This window comes from Salmo trutta, chromosome 37, assembly GCF_901001165.1.
Source record: "Salmo trutta chromosome 37, fSalTru1.1, whole genome shotgun sequence".
NCBI lineage: Eukaryota > Metazoa > Chordata > Actinopteri > Salmoniformes > Salmonidae > Salmo > Salmo trutta.
In genome coordinates, this window is record NC_042993.1 from 12,039,158 (window position 1) to 12,059,310 (window position 20,153).

Here is a 20,153-nt window from a genome sequence, read left to right on the forward strand (position 1 = left end):
CATCACCAGGCTCAGATAGCAGGGCAGTTACGGTGTCCTCGTCAGGAAGGACAGTAGACACGAATAGAATCAAAGAGAAACAAGAGGAATATGTTTCCGTAACCAACATATGGCCCACTGATGAATATTTGCATCCTCAAATATTTTTCCCTGTACGACGGGTACGTGTCCATCCGTTTGTGTTTTTAGCAAACACCGCCGTGTAGCAAACATTAGTGTACAGCCCATCCCGCCTGACCCAGTTCTGGACTAGGCAACATTGTTTTCATCAACATTAACCATGGTGTCACGGCGACTTAGGGCAGGAGGAAGGAGTAGAGTCAAATGCAGGAGATATCATCCAGTAGCTCGAAGTTTATTCACACCCAAACACTAGGTGATCAAAAGGCACTGGGAGTGCACAATACCCAAAAGGGAAACAGGTAATCCACAAAGGGAAAATCACACACGGGGCGCAGCCCGGCGAGAAAATAAATCCTCCAATAAAAAAACGATAGAGAAGACACGGCCACAGCGTAAACCCGCTGACAAACCAACAATCCTGCACAACACACAACCCCAAAGGAACAAACTAAATACCCCCCCACTAATGACAGAAACGAAAACAGGTGCGGACCTAGACAGACAAAACACAATGAACACAGAAACACAGATCGGCGGCAGCTAGTAGACCGGCGACGACGACCGCCGAGCGCCGCCCGGCCGAGGAGGGGCAACATTTTCTGTGGATACTGTGACACATGGACTACCTCTCACTTCATAACAGCAGTTTAATCAGCAAATAAACATGCTCCCAAGATGGCACCATGATATAAACATGCCCCCAAGATGGCACCATGATATAAACATGCCCCCAAGATGGCACCATGATATAAACATGCTCCCAAGATGGTACCATGATATAAACATGCTCCCATGATGGCACCATGATATAAACATGCTCCCATGATGGCACCATGATATAAACATGCTCCCATGATGGCACCATGCTATAAACATGCTCGTATGATGGCACCATGATATAAACATGCTCCTATGATGGCACCATGATATAAACATGCTCCTATGATGGCACCATGATATAAACATTCCCCCAAGATGACACCATGATATAAACATGCTCCTATGATGGCACCATGATATAAACATTCCCCCAAGATGACACCATGCTATGACATGCTGTCATCCTTCCGGTTAGTGCTGTAATTCTTTATAACTTAATCCTGCTATAAACATGAGTGTTAGCTTAATGCATCACCGTTCCATATACTCTTATCTCCAGCTGTGACAGTCGTTCTGTACAAAGGAGTGTGTGTCACACACTTACACTTTAAGGCTGCAGGTTTGATTGACTGGATCTTGATGTTGGCGCCTCTGTCTGTCCCAGATCCGCCATGCTGCTGCCAACGTGCTGAGGGAGTGTTGGCTGCTGCACCGCACCAACCTGACCAAGGGCAACAGTGGAGAGCACCGCAGACACCAGAGGTGCCTACTGGAGGCCATCAGAGTGTAAGTCCTCATCGCAGTTTAACCTTTGTATTTCAGATGGGAGTTGGCCATCAGTTTGTCCTCTGCGATATGCATCTTCTTCAGGTTTCTTGACACATCTCATCTCGACTAGATTTGTTCTGCAGAAACACTGGAGAACAGAAGAATAGCAATACATTTAGAGACCGTTCAGAACACTAAGCCGTCTAAAGTGTGTGTGTGTGTGTGTGTGTGTGTGTGTGTGTGTGTGTGTGTGTGTGTGTGTGTGTGTGTGTGTGTGTGTGTGTGTGTGTGTGTGTGTGTGTGTGTGTGTGTGTGTGTGTGTGTGTGTTGTGCTGGTTTTATGGGTCACAAATTCTTTGTCAACACTGAACTGAGTCTATTTTGTTTGGATGCTACGGTCCAGCAAAACAAGCTTGGCACTCCACCCCTTTGGTAAAAGATTAGTCCACTATGTAAAATCAACTTTAGACATCAATCAAATGGATACACTCACTGACAATAGTACAGTTTGAATTTAGAATAGAGTAAAGCCAAAAACATAGTCTCACTCTCACAAAAGCTCTCAAGACTAAAAGAACTGGACAGTGGTCATCTGACAAACAGTGAACATTTATTTGACACGGAATTCAGAAGAAGGAACTTCCATCATGTGAAGTTAAATCCCAACTAAGAAACACTGGAAAAGTTAACAAAAACTGCTTGTGTTTGACAATAAAATGAATCTGAATGACAGCTCCTTCTCCATAATAGCACTTGGGAACTTTGACGTCCTCTGCCTGCTTCCTCATGTCTACTTTCATTGTTGTCCATCCTTGTTGTTTGACAATATGTATTCTAGCCTTCCTGCTAATAACAAGTGGAGTGAGGTGTGGGGTTGCCTGATCTCTTTCACTGGAGATCAAGGAAACTTAGACGTGTGAATGTGTGAGTCATTATCAGGCAGCAGGACTTCATAATACTGTGTGTGTGTGTGTGTGTGTGTGTGTGTGTGTGTGTGTGTGTGTGTGTGTGTGTGTGTGTGTGTGTGTGTGTGTGTGTGTGTGTGTGTGTGAGAGTGTGTGTGTGTGTGTGTGTGTGCGTGCGTGCGTGCGTGCGTGTGTGTGTGTGTGTGTGTGCGCGTTCTGATGGTTTTATGGGTCATTAACTCCTTGTCAACACTGAACTGAGTCTATTTTGTTTGGATGCTACGGTCCAGCAAAACAAGCTTGGCACTCCACCCCTTTGGTAAAAGATTAGTCCACTATGTAAAATCAACTTTAGACATCAATCAAATGGATACACTCACTGACAATAGTACAGTTTGAATTTAGAATAGAGTAAAGCCCAAAACATAGTCTCACTCTTAAAAAAGCTCTCAAGACTAAAAGAACTGGACAGTGGTCATCTGACAAACAGTGAACATTTATTTGACACGGAATTCAGAAGAAGGAACTTCCATCATGTGAAGTTAAATCCCAACTAAGAAACACTGGAAAAGTTAACAAAAACTGCTTGTGTTTGACAATAAAATGAATCTGAATGACAGCTCCTTCTCCATAATAGCACTTGGGAACTTTGACGTCCTCTGCCTGCTTCCCCATGTCTACTTTCATTGTTGTCCATCCTTGTTGTTTGACAATATGTATTGTAGCCTTCCTGCTAATAACAAGTGGAGTGAGGTGTGGGGTTGCCTGATCTCTTTCACTGGAGATCAAGGAAGCTTAGACGTGTGAATGTGTGAGTCATTATCAGGCAGCAGGACTTCATAATACTGTGTGTGTGTGTGTGTGTGTGTGTGTGTGTGTGTGTGTGTGTGTGTGTGTGTGTGTGTGTGTGTGTGTGTGTGTGTGTGTGTGTGTGTGTGTGTGTGTGTGTGTGTGTGTGTGTGTGTGTGTGTGTGTGCGTGTGTGTGTGTGTGTGAGAGAGTATGCCCGTAAGGGTGGAGGGGTTACATTTCCTGTTGTACAGTTAGCAGACCCACTATAAATACATGGTGGAAAGAAAGCATGAGGAGACACTTCCAGCACCTTGGAATGGAGACAGAGCCAAACAGTTAAGAGACTATTTAGAGACTAATTTTGTTTTTACTTTTTCAGGTTTTTATGCATCGGTTATTTGGCTCTGGCATCCCCACTAGGACATTTTAGTGCACATGAATGCTTGATGGAAGTTCCCTGCAATATTGGTTTCTGTTTTTCTTATTCTGGGGCAGTTCTGGTTTCATCCAACTTAGAATCTAAATGTAGTTTTTTTCCCCCAACCCTAAACGTCGAAAACATTGGAGAAGGAGACATTTCTCCAATCTACCAATTCATAACACAAAGCAGGACTCCTGGATGTTGAGTTATTGACCGTATCTAAGAGCCAAACACGATAAACTTAAAGGGTCAACCTGCAGATGCTACATCCAGTCTCCCAAGGGGAGGTTTGGTTGTCACAGTGCTAATTACTCCCAATGTCAATGGCACTGTGTAATACATTATATTTAAGGTTAAAATGTGTGAATTCTTTGAAAGAACTCATCCACCTGGTCAATTCATATCAGCATGACAAAACATTGAGGTGAGGGGAATGTACGTCTATTTCACAGGTGAACGTAAAAAAAAAAATGGATTGGTGCTTTCTTTGTAAATGTTTGAATTTTGGGAGTATCCATGAACAATTATGTTTGTTGGAAATAGGAAAGGGAGGGCTATATTTCAAACCTATTTCTGAGTTCCTAGGTCAAATCATGTGATAACTGTTGGGTATGGTTGTCACATGGAATGTGAAGTAGGTTGTCGCTATCGGCTCCATTATAAAAACCCAAGCTCTTTAGTTCTTGTGCTATAAAGAGCTCCCTTCTCACACACATATTGTTTCTAACACACACCCACATAAAAATGATTTTTTTACGTTAAATTATATTCTGGGCAGAAAAAATATATAATTTGAAGTTCATGCGTAATTTCTAACAAAACCTTTTGATATAGCCAATCATTTCAGTGACAATTTCACTGGTAAAGTGGACAAACTGAGAACTGAAATGACAACATTGAACAGTGAACCATCGTATTATTGTATTGAAGATCTAATAATGAAAGAGAATGATTGCTGTTTTGAATTTGGTCAAGTTTGTTTGGAAGAGGTGGAAAAACTATTGGTATCCATCAAAAAGGATAAGCCACCAGGTATAGACAACCTAGATGGGAAACTATTGAGAATAGTAGCAGACTGTTTTGCCACCCCTATTTGCCATGTCTTTAACCAAAGCCTAAAGGAGTGTGTGTCCACAGGCGTGGAAGGAAGCTAAAGTAATTCCAGTACCTAAAAATAGTAAAGCAACCTTTACTGGCTGTAACAGATGCCCAATCAGTTTGCAGCCTGTTCTTTGTAAACGGATGGATAAAATTGTGTTTGAACAAATGCTATGCTATTTTTCAAAGAACAAGTTAACTACTGACTTTCAGTGTGCATATAGGGAAGGGCACTCAACTTGTACTGCACTGACTAAGATGGCTGATGATTGGCTAAAATAAATGGATAGTAAGATGATAGTTGGAGCTGTATTATTAGATTTCAGTGCAGCCTTTGATGTTATTGATCATCATTCGTATTGAAAAAACGTGTTATGGCTTTACATCACCTGCCATCATATGGTTTGAGTTACTACTCAAATAGAACTCAGAGAGTATTCTTCAATGGAAGCTTCTCCAACATCAGATACAGTTGAAGTCGGAAGTTTACAAACACTTAGGTTGGAGACATTAAAACTAGTTTTTCAACCACTCCACACATTTCTTGTTAACAAACTATAGTTTTGGCAAGTCGGTTAAGACATCTACTTTAAGCATGACACAAGTAATTTTTCCAAGAATTGTTTACAGACAAATTATTTCACTTATAGTTCACTGTATCACAATTCCAGTGGGTCAGAAGTTTACATACACTAAGTTGACAGTGCCTGTAAACAGCTTGGAAAATTCCAGAAAATTATGTCATGGCTTTAGAAGCTTCTGATAGGCTAATTGACATCATTTGAGTCAGTTGGTGGTGTACCTGTGGATGTATTTCAAGGCCTGCCTTCAAACTCAGTGCCTCTTTGCTTGACATCATGGGAAAATCAAAAGAAATCAACCAAGACCCCAGAAAAACAATTGTAGACCTCCACAAGTGTGGTTCATCCTTGGGAGCAATTTCCAAACGTCTGAAGGTACCACGTTCATCTGTACAAACAATAGTACGAAGGTATAAACACCATGGGACCACGCAGCCGTCATAGCGCTCAGGAAGGAAATGCGTTCTGTCTCCTAGAGATGAACGTACTTTGGTGCGAAAAGCGCAAATCAATCCCAGAACAACAGCATAGGACCTTGTGAAGATGCTGGAGGAAACAGGTACAAAAGTATCTATATTCACAGTAAAACGAGTCCTATATCGACATAGCCTGAAAGGCCGCTCAGCAAGGAAGAAGCCACTGCTCCAAAACCGCCATAAAAAAGCCAGACTACGGTTTGCAACTGCACATGGGGACAAAGATCGTACTTTTTGGAGAAATGTCCTCTGGTCTGATGAAACAAAAATAGAACTGATTGGCCATAATGACCATGGTTATGTTTGGAGGAAAAAGTCAGGAAGTTAAAGCTTGGTCGCAAATGGGTCTTCCAAATGGACAATTACCCCAAGGATACTTCCAAAGTTGTGGCAAAATGGATTAAGGACAACAAAGTCAAGGTATTGGAGTGACCATCACAAAGCCCTGACCTCAATCCTATAGAACATTTGTGGGCAGAACTGAAAAAGCGTGTGCGAGCAAGGAGGCCTACAAACCTGACTCAGTTACACCAGCTCTGTCAGGAGGAATGGGCCAAAATTCATCCAACTTATTGTGCGAAGCTTGTGGAAGGCTACCCGAAACATTTGACCCAAGTTAAACAATTTAAAGGCAATGCTACCAAATACTAATTGAGTGTATGTAAACTTCTGACCCACTGGGAATGTGATGAAAGAAATAAAAGCTGAAATAAATCATTCTCTCTAGTATTATTCTGACATTTCACATTCTTAAAATAAAAAGTGGTGATCCTAACTGACCTAAGACAGGGAATTGTTACTAGGATTAAATGTTAGGAATTGTGAAAAACTGAGATGAAATGTATTTGTCTAAGGTGTATGTAAATCTCCGACTTCAACTGTATACACCTATTCTGAAAGGCCCCAAAGTCTGCAACACCATTAAGCAAGGGGCACCACCAAGCAAGCAGCACTATGAAGACCAAGGAGCTCTCCAAACAGGTCAGGGACAAAGTTGTGGAGAAGTACAGATCAGGGTTGGGTTCTAAAAAAATATCAGGAACTTTGAACATCCCACAGAGCACCATTAAATCCATTATTAAAAAAAGAATATGGCACCACAACAAACCTGCCAAGAGAGGGCCGCCCACCAAAACTCACGGACCAGGCAAGGAGGGCATTAATCAGAAAGGCAACAAGGAGACCAAAGATAACCATGAAGGAGCTGCAAAGCTCCACAGCGGAGATTGGAGTATCTGTCCATTGGACCACTTTAAGCCATACACTCCACAGAGCTGGGCTTTACGGAAGAGTGTCCGGGAAAAAACCATTGCCTAAAGAAAAAAATAAGCAAACATGTTTGGTGGGAGACTCCCCAAACATATGGAAGAAGGTACTCTGGTCAGATGAGACTACAATTGAGCTTGATCTAAGACAGGGAATTGTTACGAGGGTTAAATTTCAGGAATTGTGAAAAACTGAGTTGAAATGTATTTGGCTAAGCTGTATGTAAACTTCCGACTTCAACTGTATGTACAGTGCTTTATCCATCATGGCAGTTGCCGTGGGCTGTTACTATTCTCTATTGTTTACAAGAATGCACACTCTACACATAAGCACCTACTGCCAGTGAGCTCACTGAGGCTCTTAGTAGAGAGTTACAGTCAGAATGGGTAATTAACAATAAACTGGCCTTAAATACATCTAAAACCAAAAGCATTGTATTTGGTTAAAAGCATTTTCTTAGACCTAAACCTCAACTGGAGTTGTGCAGGATGTGACCAGGATGTGACCATTGAACAAGTTGAAGAAGCTGAACTCCAGGGGGTAACATTGCATGGTATGTTATCAAGGTCAAGTTATATTGACAAAGTTGTTCTAAAAATATGTTCTGCGTTTGTGACACAAAGATCAATTGTACTAGTTGTTCAGGCTCTGATCTTGTCCCATCTTAATTACTGTCTGGTAATATGGTCAGGTTCAGCAAAGAAAGACCTAGCAAAGCTGCAACTGGCTCAAAACAAAGCAGTGTGCCTTGCCCTTAACTGCACAAACAGAACTAACATCAACAACATGCATGATGGTCTCATGGTTGAGGGTTGAGGAGAAGTTGACTACTTCTCTTCTAGTCTTTTGAAGAAACATTTGTGTGTTTCGATATGCCTAACCACTTGTATAATCTATTTGCATACACTTGAAAAAGACCCATTCCCCACCAGACATGCCACTATGGGTTTTCTTCACGGTACCCAAACCAAAAACACATTTTATGTGTTGCTTAGTTATGTATAGTGCCATGTCATCGAGGAATGCTCTGCCACCAGAGGTTACTCAGGCAAAAAGTCAGTTTAGCTTTAAAAAACTGATAATAAACATACAGTATTGTATCACAGCGCCTCTCCTCTTTCTAAAGATCTGATTTAACTGTACTGTATATAAGAATATGAATATACACTGAGTATACAAACATTAAGAACACCTGCTGTTTCCATGACATAGACTGACCAGGTGTATCCATGTGAATGCTATGATCCCTTATTGATATCAATTGTTAAATTCACTTCAAATCAGTAGGGTGAAGGAGAGGAGACTTGACACAATTGAGACATGGATTCTGTATGTGTGCCATTCAGAGAGAGAGAAAGAGAGAGAGGGCTAGAGGGATGTAGAAAGGAAAGGGGGATGGGACTGAAATGGTGGCAGAGAAAAAGAGAGGGACACAATGGAAGAGAGATAAAGACAAAAAGAACCAAAAGAGAATAATAGGCATAAACAACGGGAGAGAGAGAGAGAGAGAGAGAGAGAGAGAGAGAGAGAGAGAGAGAGAGAGAGAGAAAGATGGATGGATGGCAATGAAATGGGTGAATGGGCAAGAGGGTGAATGGGCAAGATAAATTTAAGTGCCTTTTTATTTATTTATTTTATTTCACCTTTATTTAACCAGGTAGGCAAGTTGAGAACAAGTTCTCATTTACAATTGTGACCTGGCCAAGATAAAGCAAAGCAGTTCGACACATACAACAACACAGAGTTACACATGGAGTAAAACAAACATATAGTCAATAAAACAGTAGAAAAATAAGTCTATATACAATGTGAGCAAATGAGGTGAGATAAGGGAGGTAAAGGCAAAAAAGGCCATGGTGGCAAAGTAAATACAATATAGCAAGTAAAACACTGGAATGGTAGATTTACAGTGGAAGAAAGTGCAAAGTAGAAATATAAATAATGGGGTGCAAAGGAGCAAAATAAATAAATAAATACAGTAGGGGAAGAGGTAGTTGTTTGGGCTAAATTATAGATGGGCTATGTACAGGTGCAGTGATCTGTGAGCTGCTCTGACAGCTGGTGCTTAAAGCTAGTGAGGGAGATAAGTGTTTCCAGTTTCAGAGATTTTTGTAGTTCGTTCCAGTCATTGGCAGCAGAGAACTGGAAGGAGAGACGGCCAAAGGAGGAATTGGCTTTGGGGGTGACCAGAGAGATATACCTGCTGGAGCGAGTGCTACAGGTGGGTGCTGCTATGGTGACCAGTGAGCGGAGATAAGGGGGGACTTTACCTAGCAGGGTCTTGTAGATGACCTGGAGCCAGTGGGTTTGGCGACGAGTATGAAGCGAGGGCCAGCCAACGAGAGCGTACAGGTCGCAGTGGTGGGTGGTATATGGGGCTTTGGTGACAAAACGGATGGCACTGTGATAGACTGCATCCAGTTTATTGAATAGGGTATTGGAGGCTATTTTGTAAATGACATCGCCGAAGTCGAGGATCGGTAGGATGGTCAGTTTTACGAGGGTATGTTTGGCAGCATGAGTGAAGGATGCTTTGTTGCGAAATAGGAAGCCAATTCTAGATTTAACTTTGGAACTTTTTTTTACCCTGCCTTTGAACGGGGTATGTTAGTAGGTGCCAGGCACATCAGTTTGTGTCAAGAACTGCAGCGCTGCTGGGGTTTTAACGCTCAACAGTTTCCATTGTGTATCAAGAATGGTCCACCACACAAAGAACATCCAGCAAACTTGACACAAGTGTGGGAAGTATTGGAGTCAACATGGGCCAGAATCCCTGTGGAATTATTTTGATACCTTGTAGAGTCCATGCCTTGATGAATTGAGGCTGTCCTGAGGGCAACTGTTCTGTACTTTGTCATGTATTTGTATGTTTTATGTGGACCTCAGGAAGAGTTGCTACTGGATGTGCAGTAGCTAATGGGGATCTTAATGAACTAAACTAAACACACGTACATACACATTTACTTAGAATGTCATATGATATTCTCACGACATAAAATGCTGAATTTGGTCAGGAATATTGTTCAATCAAAAAAAGGCTATTTGTAAGACTGTATGTTATATTGCTTCATTTCCTGTTACAAAATGAATAAACTACTAGCAAACATTGTGAAAACCAACAACATACTGTGTGATATCCAACCCCACGATGGGGCTGGCTGTCACAAGTGGACAGAGTGTGTTTGATGGCTTAGAACTCCATGTTAGAATAAGATATGAGGATAAAAAGGGTCCCTTTTCAACCGAAGACCTTGGTATTTCTCCTAATATTAAAAAATAATATTGTAAGATATACTAGTGCTGAGAAATACACACAAGAGTACAATGTGTGACAACCAACCCCGGTCTCCCCTAACCATTGATTCTTGAAGAGTATGACTTATAAATGCCTCATCAGTTTAACAGTTCAACTGTTGTGCCTCATCAGAACCCACAATATAAGCTAGTTATATGCCAATGTTTTTAAACAAAGTAAACTTAAACAAACAAACACTATATAGCCTCAAAACATAGTTAAAACAATCATTTTGATAGCATGGATGATCAGTTCTTGCATCCATAGCCCTGTCTATGAATGTGAGTGGTTTCATTTCTCCAGCTCCATCCCTCAGCTTTTTAAATCAAATCAAATCAAATCAAATTTATTTATATAGCCCTTCGTATATCAGCTGAAATCTCAAAGTGCTGTACAGAAACCCAGCCTAAAACCCCAAACAGCAAGCAATGCATGTGAAAGAAGCACGGTGGCTAGGAAAAACTCCCTAGGAAAAACTCCCTAGAAAGGCCAAAAACCTAGGAAGAAACCTAGAGAGGAACCAGGCTATGAGGGGTGGCCAGTCCTCTTCTGGCTGTGCTGGGTGCATATTATAACAGAACATGGTCAAGATGGTAAAATATTCATAAATGACCAGCATGGTCAAATAATAATAATCATTGTAGTTGTCGAGGGTGCAACAAGCACGTCCGGTGAACAGGTCAGGGTTCCGTAGCCGCAGGCAGAACAGTTGAAACTGGAGCAGCAGCATGGCCAGGTGGACTGGGGACAGCAAGGAGTCATCATGCCAGGTAGTCCCGAGGCATGGTCCTAGGGCTCAGGTCCTCCGAGAGAAAGAAAGAAAGAGAGAATTAGAGAGAGCATATTTAAATTCACACAGGACACCGGATAAGACAAGAGAATACTCCAGATGTAACAGACTGACCCTAGCCCCCCGGCACATAAACTACTGCAGCATAAATACTGGAGGCTGAGACAGGAGGGATCAGAAGACACTGTGGCCCCATCCGATGATACCCCCGGACAGGGCCAAACAGGCAGGATATAACCCCACCCACTTTGCCAAAGCACAGCCCCCACACCACTAGAGGGATGTCTACAACCACCAACTTACCGTCCGAAGACAAGGCCGAGTATAGCCCACAAAATCTCCGCCATGGCACAACCCAAGGGGGGGGCGCCAACCCAGACAGGAAGACCACGTCAGTGACTCAACCCACTCAAGTGACGCACCCCTCCCATGGACGGCATGGAAGAACACCAGTAAGTCAGTGACTCAGCCCCTGTAATAGGGTTAGAGGCAGAGAATCCCAGTGGAAAGAGGGGAACCGGCAAGGCACAGACAGCAAGGGCGGTTCGTTGCTCCAGCCTTTCCGTTCACCTTCACACTCCTGGGCCAGACTACACTTAATCATAGGACCTACTGAAGAGATAAGTCTTCAGTAAAGACTTAAAGGTTGAGACTGAGTCTGCATCTCTCACATGGGTAGGCAGACCATTCCATAAAAATTGAGCTCTATAGGAGAAAGCCCTACCTCCAGCCGTTAGAAATTCTACGGACAATTAGGAGGCCTGCGTCTTGTGACCGTAGCGTACGTGTAGGTATGTACGGCAGGACCAAATCGGAAAGATAGGTAGGAGCAAGCCCATGTAATGCTTTGTAGGTTAGCAGTAAAACCTTGAAATCAGCCCTTGCCTTAACAGGAAGCCAGTGTAGGAAGGCTAGCACTGGAGTAATATGATCAAATTTTTTGGTTCTAGTCAGGATTCTAGCAGCCGTATTTAGCACTAACTGAAGTTTGTTTAGTGCTTTATCCGGGTAGCCGGAAAGTAGAGCATTGCAGTAGTCTAGCCTAGAAGTAACAAAAGCATGGATTAATTTTTCTGCGTCATTTTTGGACAGAAAGTTTCTGATTTTTGCAATGTTACGTAGATGGAAAAAAGCTGTCCTTGAAACAGTCTTGATATGTTCTTCAAAAGAGAGATCAGGGTCCAGAGTAACGCCGAGGTCCTTCACAGTTTTATTTGAGACGACTGTACAAGCATCCAGATTAATTGTCAGATTCAACAGAAGATCTCTTTGTTTCTTGGGACCTAGGACAAGCATCTCTGTTTTGTCCGAGTTTAAAAGTAGAAAATTTGCAGCCATCCACTTCCTTATGTCTGAAACACAGGCTTCTAGCGAGGGCAATTTTGGAGCTTCACCATGTTTCATTGAAATGTACAGCTGTGTGTCGTCCGCATAGCAGTGAAATTTAACATTATGTTTTCGAATGACATCCCCAAGAGGTAAAATATATAGTGAAAACAATAGTGGTCCTAAAACGGAACCTTGAGGAACACCGAAATGTACAATTGATTTGTCAGAGGACAAACCATTCACAGAGACTGATATCTTTGATATCTTTCCGACAGATAAGATCTAAACCAGGCCAGAACTTGTCCATGTAGACCAATTTGGGTTTCCAATCTCTCCAAAAGAATGTGGTGATCGATGGTATCAAAAGCGGCACTAAGATCTAGGAGCACGAGGACAGAAACAGGGGCAGGGAGGACGCTCTGTTATTGTTTCTATTGCCGATTGCCGCTTTAAGCCTGAAGCAACTGTTTATTATGTACCTCAGCTTTTCTCAAAGCCAAGGGATTGTGTAATTGTTAGTGTAAGGGGTGTTGTGTTTGTTCAGTGAAGGGGACCCTCTATAGTGCACACACTACCCAATCAGATCTATACTGTAATGGGTAGAAGTGGCAGTAATGACAGTTTTTTACTTCAGGCCCAGGTATTTATTTAAGGTCTCTATCACACCGTTATCATACTAAGATGTTGCCATGTCCTTTGTCTGTTTTGGACAGATTCCGGCACCTGCGCCTCAAACAAAGGAAACTGAGAGATTACGCCAGTGAGATGGTCGACCTGCCCAAGGTAAACCAACCACACCATACAGTAGGCTAGAACAACTTACGGCAGAGCTGTGTCGACATATTTGACACACACACACGCCACGCGCAGGATAAACCAGATCCAGGTAATAACCCCACTCTTACACAGACCATTATCCAGTATATTAAAGTTGCTGTGTAATTTATTACTAGGTGTTGAGACACATAAAATGTCTTTAAAAGACACATAAAACTCTATAAAAATGGCCATGAGTTCTAGCAGAAGGTTCAAGTCACTCTGTGATGTAATCCTCGAGTCAGAGCTTTTTACCTCATGGGCAGTATACCTGGCAAAGAATGCACAACTAAAGAAAATGGCTATAGTTAGTGGGTGGTGAGCACTTTTATTAATTCAATTGATCAATATATTTGTGCAAGTCCAGCTCATATGTATATCGAACACAGGAACAAGTTTATGAGGAAAATATGTACATGTGTCATATGTGGTTCCCCTCAATGTTTTAACTACCCTAGGGAGTTGTTTCCCTCAAGAGAGTTGCCATTGTCACCCTCAGCTCATCTGGGGTTAAGTCTGGGTTTATCTGAATTCCATGTCTGGATTTTGTTTGGCATGCTTGTGTTGTTACGACAAATAACTATAAAAAAAACACAAAACAACTAGCATTGGATGAATGGATTAATTGTCTGTTTGATCGTTTGTTTGGTTGATTGAAGGTGAACAGATGCAGATGATAATGTTTGGTTGTTTGTTTGGTTGATTGATGGTGAACAGATGCAGTAGATCATGTTTGGTTGTTTGTTTGTTGGTTGATTGATTGATGGTGAACAGATGCAGATGATCATGTTTGGTTGTTTGTGTGGTTGATGGTTGAATGATGGTGAACAGATGCAGATGATCATGTTTGGTTGGTTGATTGATTGATGGTGAACAGATGCAGATGATCATGTTTGGTTGTTTGTTTGGTTGGTTGATTGATGGTGAACAGATGCAGATGATCATGTGCGACTTGAGTGCCAACTGGAACAACTCGTACCGGGAGTTGGAGCAGCGCATCATCTCCATGGAGCAGAAGTTAGACGAGCTGGGCCACTGCTTCCAACAGACCTCTGAGCTGCTGGCACAGGCCCTGCGCTACCGCAACCCTGAAATCAGGTATAGTTAACACAACCCCAACCCTGAGATCAGGTATAGCTAACACAACCCCAACCCTGAGATCAGGTATAGCTAACACAACCCCAACCCTGAGATCAGGTATAGCTAACACAACCCCAACCCTGAGATCAGGTATAGCTAACACAACCCCAACCCTGAGATCAGGTATAGCTAACACAACCCCAACCCTGAGATCAGGTATAGCTAACACAACCCCAACCCTGAGATCAGGTATAGCTAACACAACCCCAACCCTGAGATCAGGTATAGCTAATACAACCCCAACCCTGAGATCAGGTATAGCTAATACAACCCCAACCCTGAGATCAGGTATAGCTAACACAGCCCCAACCCTGAGATCAGGTATAGCTAACACAACCCCAACCCTGAGATCAGGTATAGCTAACACAACCCCAACCCTGAGATCAGGTATAGCTAACACAACCCCAACCCTGAGATCAGGTATAGCTAACACAACCCCAACCCTGAGATCAGGTATAGCTAACACAACCCCAACCCTGAGATCAGGTATAGCTAATACAACCCCAACCCTGAGATCAGGTATAGCTAATACAACCCCAACCCTGAGATCAGGTATAGCTAACACAGCCCCAACCCTGAGATCAGGTATAGCTAACACAACCCCAACCCTGAGATCAGGTATAGCTAACACAACCCCAACCCTGAGATCAGGTATAGCTAACACAGCCCCAACCCTGAGATCAGGTATAGCTAACACAACCCCAACCTTGAGATTAGGTATAGCTAACACAACCCCAACCCTGAGATCAGGTATAGCTAACACAACCACATCACATACTGTATATCAGGTACAGTTAACCCAACCACAATACAACCACGTGCTAACAGTCACTATCTGGACAATATGTGTGAAATGCTTGATAATGTATGTGATATCAACAGAGAAGTATATTTTCTGGGTAACCTAAAAATTGACAGGCATTCATCAAGCTGTCCACTCAAGACAAAGCCTCAAACTATAACAAGTGTCTGCAAACTGGTTGAGGTTATCAATCAACATACCACTGTATTTACAAACAGCACAGGAATGAAATCATCCAAATGTATTGATCACATCTTTACTAATGCTGCAGAAATCTACACATCCATCAGATATAGTGATCAAAATATAGAAGTTATATCTAGGAAAACCAAAGGCTGGGCCTAATATAGTGTATAAGATATCCTACCAAGGTTTTGTAATGATTCCTATGTTGAAGATGTAAATAAAATTTACTGGTCTGTGGTTTGTAATGAGGAGCAACCGGACATTGCATTTGATGAAATTGCTTTATTCCAGTTACTAATAAGCATGCACCCATTAGGAAAATGAATGTAAAAACTGTCAAATCCCTGGTTGAGAGGGATGAGGCAAAAGAAATGACAAATAAGTCTAGCTGCACAGCCGATTGGCAAACTTACTGTAAATTGAGGGTTGTTGTCATGTGTTGTTGTCATGTGTTGCTACCATGCTGTGTTGTCATCTGATTCTGCCATGATGTGTTGTCTTCGGTCTCTCTTTATGTAGTGTCTCTCTTGTCATGATGTGTGCTTTGTCCTATATTTTTAATCCCAGCCTCCGTCCCCGCATGAGGCCTTTTCACTTTTGGTAGGCCGACATTGTAAATAAGAATCTGTTCTTAACTGACTTGCATAATTAAAACAAGGTTAAATAAAATAAAAAATGTTACATAACTAAACAAAAATAAGAACATTTTTTACTATGAAACAAAGATAAATGATATAAAGGATGACAGTAAAAAGCTTTGGAGCACCTTAATGAGATTTTGGGCAAAAAGCCGAACTCAGCTCCATCCTTCATTGAATCAGATGGCTCATTCATCACAAAACCCACTGATATTGCCAACTATTTTTATGATTTTTTCATTGGCAAGATTAGAAAATGTAGGCATGACATGCCAACAACAAACCCTGCCCCTACACATCCATGAATAACTGACTAAATTATGAAGGAAAATTTTTGTAATTTTGAATTATGTAAAGTGAGTGTGGAAGAGGTGAAAAAATAATTGTTGTCTATCAACAATGACAAACCACCTGGGACTGACAACTTGGATGGAAAATTACTGAGGATGATGGTAGACTACACTATCACTCCTATTTGTCATCTCTTCAATCTAAGCCTACAGGAAAGTGTGTGCCCTCAGGCCTGGAGGGAAGCAAAAGTCATTCCGCTACCCAATAATAGCAAAACACCCTTTACTGGTTCAAACAGGCAACCAATCAACCTGCTACCAACCCTTAGTAAACTTTTGGAAAAAATGGTGTTTGACCAGATACAATGCTATTTCACAGTAAACAAATTAACAACTGACTTTCATCACGCATATAGGGAAGGGCACTCAGCATGTACAGCACTTACACAAATGACTGATGATTGGCTGATAATAAGAAGACTGTGGGAGCTGTTTTGTTTGACTTCAGTGCAGCTTTTGACATTATCGATCATAATCTGTTGCTGAAAAAATGTGTTATGGCTTTACATCCTCTACTATATTGTGGATTTAATATTACCTGTCTAACAGAACACAGAGGGTGTTCTTTAATGGGAGCCTCTCCAACATAATCCAGGTAGAGGCAGGCATTCCCCAGGGCAGCTGTCTAGGCCCCTTACTTTTTTAAATCTTTACTAATGACATGCCACTGGCACTGAGCAAAGCCTGTGTGTCTATTTATGCTGATGACAACATCATACACGTCAGCCACCACAGCAAGTGAAATCACTGCAACACAACAAAGACCTGCTGTCAGTTTTAGCTAGTCCTAAATATTTCAAAAACTTTGTGACTAACCATTAACTAAACCCTAAACCTCAACTTAATATTGTAATGAATAATGTGGAAATTGAGCAAGTTGAGACTAAACTGCTTTGTGTAATCCTGGATTAGAAACTGTCACAGTCAAAACATATTGATGCAACGGTAGCAAAAATGTGGAGAGGTCTGTGCGTAAAAAGCACTGCTGTGCTTTCTTGACATCGCTATCAACAAAACAAGTCTTACAGGCCCTAGTTTTGTTGCTGCTGGACTACTGCCCAGTCATATGGTAAAGTGCCACAAAGAGGGACATCGGAAAATTACAGTTGCCCCAGAACAGAGCAGCACGGCTGGTCCTTAAATGTACAAAGAGAGCTAACATCAATAACATGCATGTTGATCTCTCATGGCTCAAAGTAGAGGAGAGATTGACTGCATCACTAGTACTACTTGTCTTTGTGAGAGGTATGATGATGAAATGATGAAAGCACCAAGCTGTCTGTTTAAATGACTAGCACACAGCTCAGACACCCATGCATACCACACAAGACATACCACCAGGGGTCTCTTCCGTCTCCAAGTCCAGAACAGACACCGATAAACGCACAGTACTACACAGTCATGACTACATGGAACTCTATTGCACATCAATTAACTCATGCAAACAGTAAAAATCTGATTTGAAAAACAGAAAACTACACCTTATGGAACAACGTGGACTGTAAAGAGACGCACACACACGCACACACATTGTAATGTTGTTGTATTGTGGTATTATGCATTTTGTATTGTAGATACTGTATGTAGTGGTAGAGTAGTGGTGTAATAATGTGTTGTATGATGTACCGTTCAATTTTTTGCGATGTAATCGCCTTCATCTTGTTTGGACCCCAAGAAGTGTAGCTACTTCCTAGTCAGCAGCTAATAGGGATCCTTAATAAATACAAAACTCATATCAGGTACAGCTAACACAACCCCAACCATTACTGTATATCAGGTATAGGTAAGACTTCCACAACCCAAACACAACCCTGAGATTAGACCATTTCAAAACCTAAGCAATTTTTACAGTAGACCTTAAAGGTGCTACAAATAGGGATTTGTTTGTAATTTCAGAAAATGTCCATAATATACAGTATCTGGCGCTAATTGTGGAATGATAGTGTTTCACAGTATTATTTATCCGCCAGTGTTGTGATATTCACCTATTGATTTCTCCAGCCAGAGTGGCATCTGTTGTCAAAGCTGTTCCGACTTTGTGGCTGTGTTATCTAGTGGAAATCGCTCTGTCATTTCCTGGTTGCATTTTCCGTTTATGTGAGAAAACAAGCACTTAATAGTGTAAGGAATCATGGCACTAAATCACTGTGAAATATATTTTCAATAACAAAAAATATTGTTTTTACAGCTGTTACTTCCGGTTTTGGTCCACCAGCTTTAAACAGCGGTAAAAATGATATATTGAAAATATATTTCACAACGTTTAGATGGTACAATGACTCCCTACACTATTCAGTGCTTGTTTTGTCAACTAGATAACACAGCCAAAGTCCAAACAGCTTCCACAGTTTGACAACAGATGCCGCTCCGGCAGTAGAAAACAATAGGCGAATATCACTGCCAAACACAACACTGGTGGGTAAGTAAGTGTGAAACAGTATCATTCCACTATTAGCACCAGATATATTATGGACATTTTCTAAAATTACAATGCAAAAATAAAATAAAAAATGTCTAGCACCTTTAACTATCACAACCAAACTTGATATGAACATGCTTGAGAATAACCTGCACTGTAGATTCTAACTATTCTCCCTCTCTACAGGTGACTCGTGGCTGTGTGGTGGTGGTGGTTGGGTGAACCACACTCGCTGCAGGCCTTTCCCAAAGACTAAATATGGATGCTACCAGCCTTCTGTCATTTCGTTCAGACCGGGATGGGAATCCTCTTCTCCCCCAAAGCTGCATTTAACATTTGGCCTGCTGCACCACTTGGGCTACTGCCAGGACCAAGGCTGGCATCATGTTCTGACCCAGCGGCTGAATGGACTCTACGCACAACGACTCGTACTTGTAAAGACAAAAAAGAAAAAGGACTTCATTTTACTACAGCGGGGTCTGATATAGATGACTGGTGTATTTTTATCAGATGTGTTTAATGTACAAAGTTTTGTGTTAACAATCTCAATTAAGAACTCCAGTAACATGGCCTCTGGTTCTGTAGCTTGTGTCATCTCAGAGGGAGTGGCTCTATGGGTTCACCCTATGATGGCTCTGTAAAGTAAGTCCCCTAACTCCTGATATTAGTGTTACAAGTTACATTGGAGGCTCCTAAACATAATGCCTGGTTCCTATGGAACGAGAGGTTTAAACAGCATTTTAAATGTGAGGGGAACTTTGAATGCCACTCATTATTGACAACCTCCCTCAAAGCGTCTTTCAATCATACCTTTTTCCACAAGTAAAACACAACGGTTATTCCACACGTTTTTCCTAACAGGAAGTATAAAGAGGTGACATCCTCAGAGGCACCAGTGTATGGGACAACTGCCTTATTACTGGAGAGAGCTGCTGGTCACTTATAAAATACACATCTCTGTTCTCTAACTGTTCTAATCCTCTCCATTTTGTTAGATTAGGAAATAAAACACAATTTCTCTTCACACAGCCTCAGTCAGAGGGATAAACTGCTAGTCAGTTGCCATGTCTCAAGGGCTGCCCGCTCAAACACTCCCTAGGGTACTGTGGAGTTACCAAAGTAGACTCTGAATTTAACAGAGACTCTTTCCCATAAAGAACTAATCTAGACTGTTAAGGCCCAACATATATTGCTGTCTTAAGGATGATTGTATGGGGAAGCAGTCAGTTTACATAGTTAAGCTGTTCTCATAACGATCAAGAGACAAGTGGCATAGCCTAATAAAGTATGCAGGCTGATATTTATTGGGATGACTCATGTACTGGAGGCAGCTCTGCAGAGTGGTCATTAGCTGGGACA

At 41.7% G+C, this 20,153-nt stretch overlaps 1 protein-coding gene across 2 annotated transcripts in view; it reads left to right on the top strand.

Annotated features, from left to right (window-relative positions):
* LOC115177499 (intermediate conductance calcium-activated potassium channel protein 4-like) overlaps positions 1–19,361 on the top strand; it is a 40,716-nt gene extending 21,355 nt beyond the window's left edge. Inside the window, exons 6-9 of one of the 2 annotated variants that reach the window (XM_029738323.1) lie at positions 1,388–1,509; positions 13,157–13,226; positions 14,191–14,357; positions 18,981–19,361. In XM_029738323.1, coding sequence (XP_029594183.1) covers positions 1,388–1,509; positions 13,157–13,226; positions 14,191–14,357; positions 18,981–18,984 — 363 coding nt within the window. In that variant the 3' untranslated portion in view covers positions 18,985–19,361. Of the gene's footprint in view, positions 1–1,387; positions 1,510–13,156; positions 13,227–14,190; positions 14,621–18,980 lie in introns of those variants that run through there. The other variant, XM_029738322.1, reaches the window with a different exon arrangement.
* The last annotated feature ends 792 nt before the right edge of the window (positions 19,362–20,153 follow it).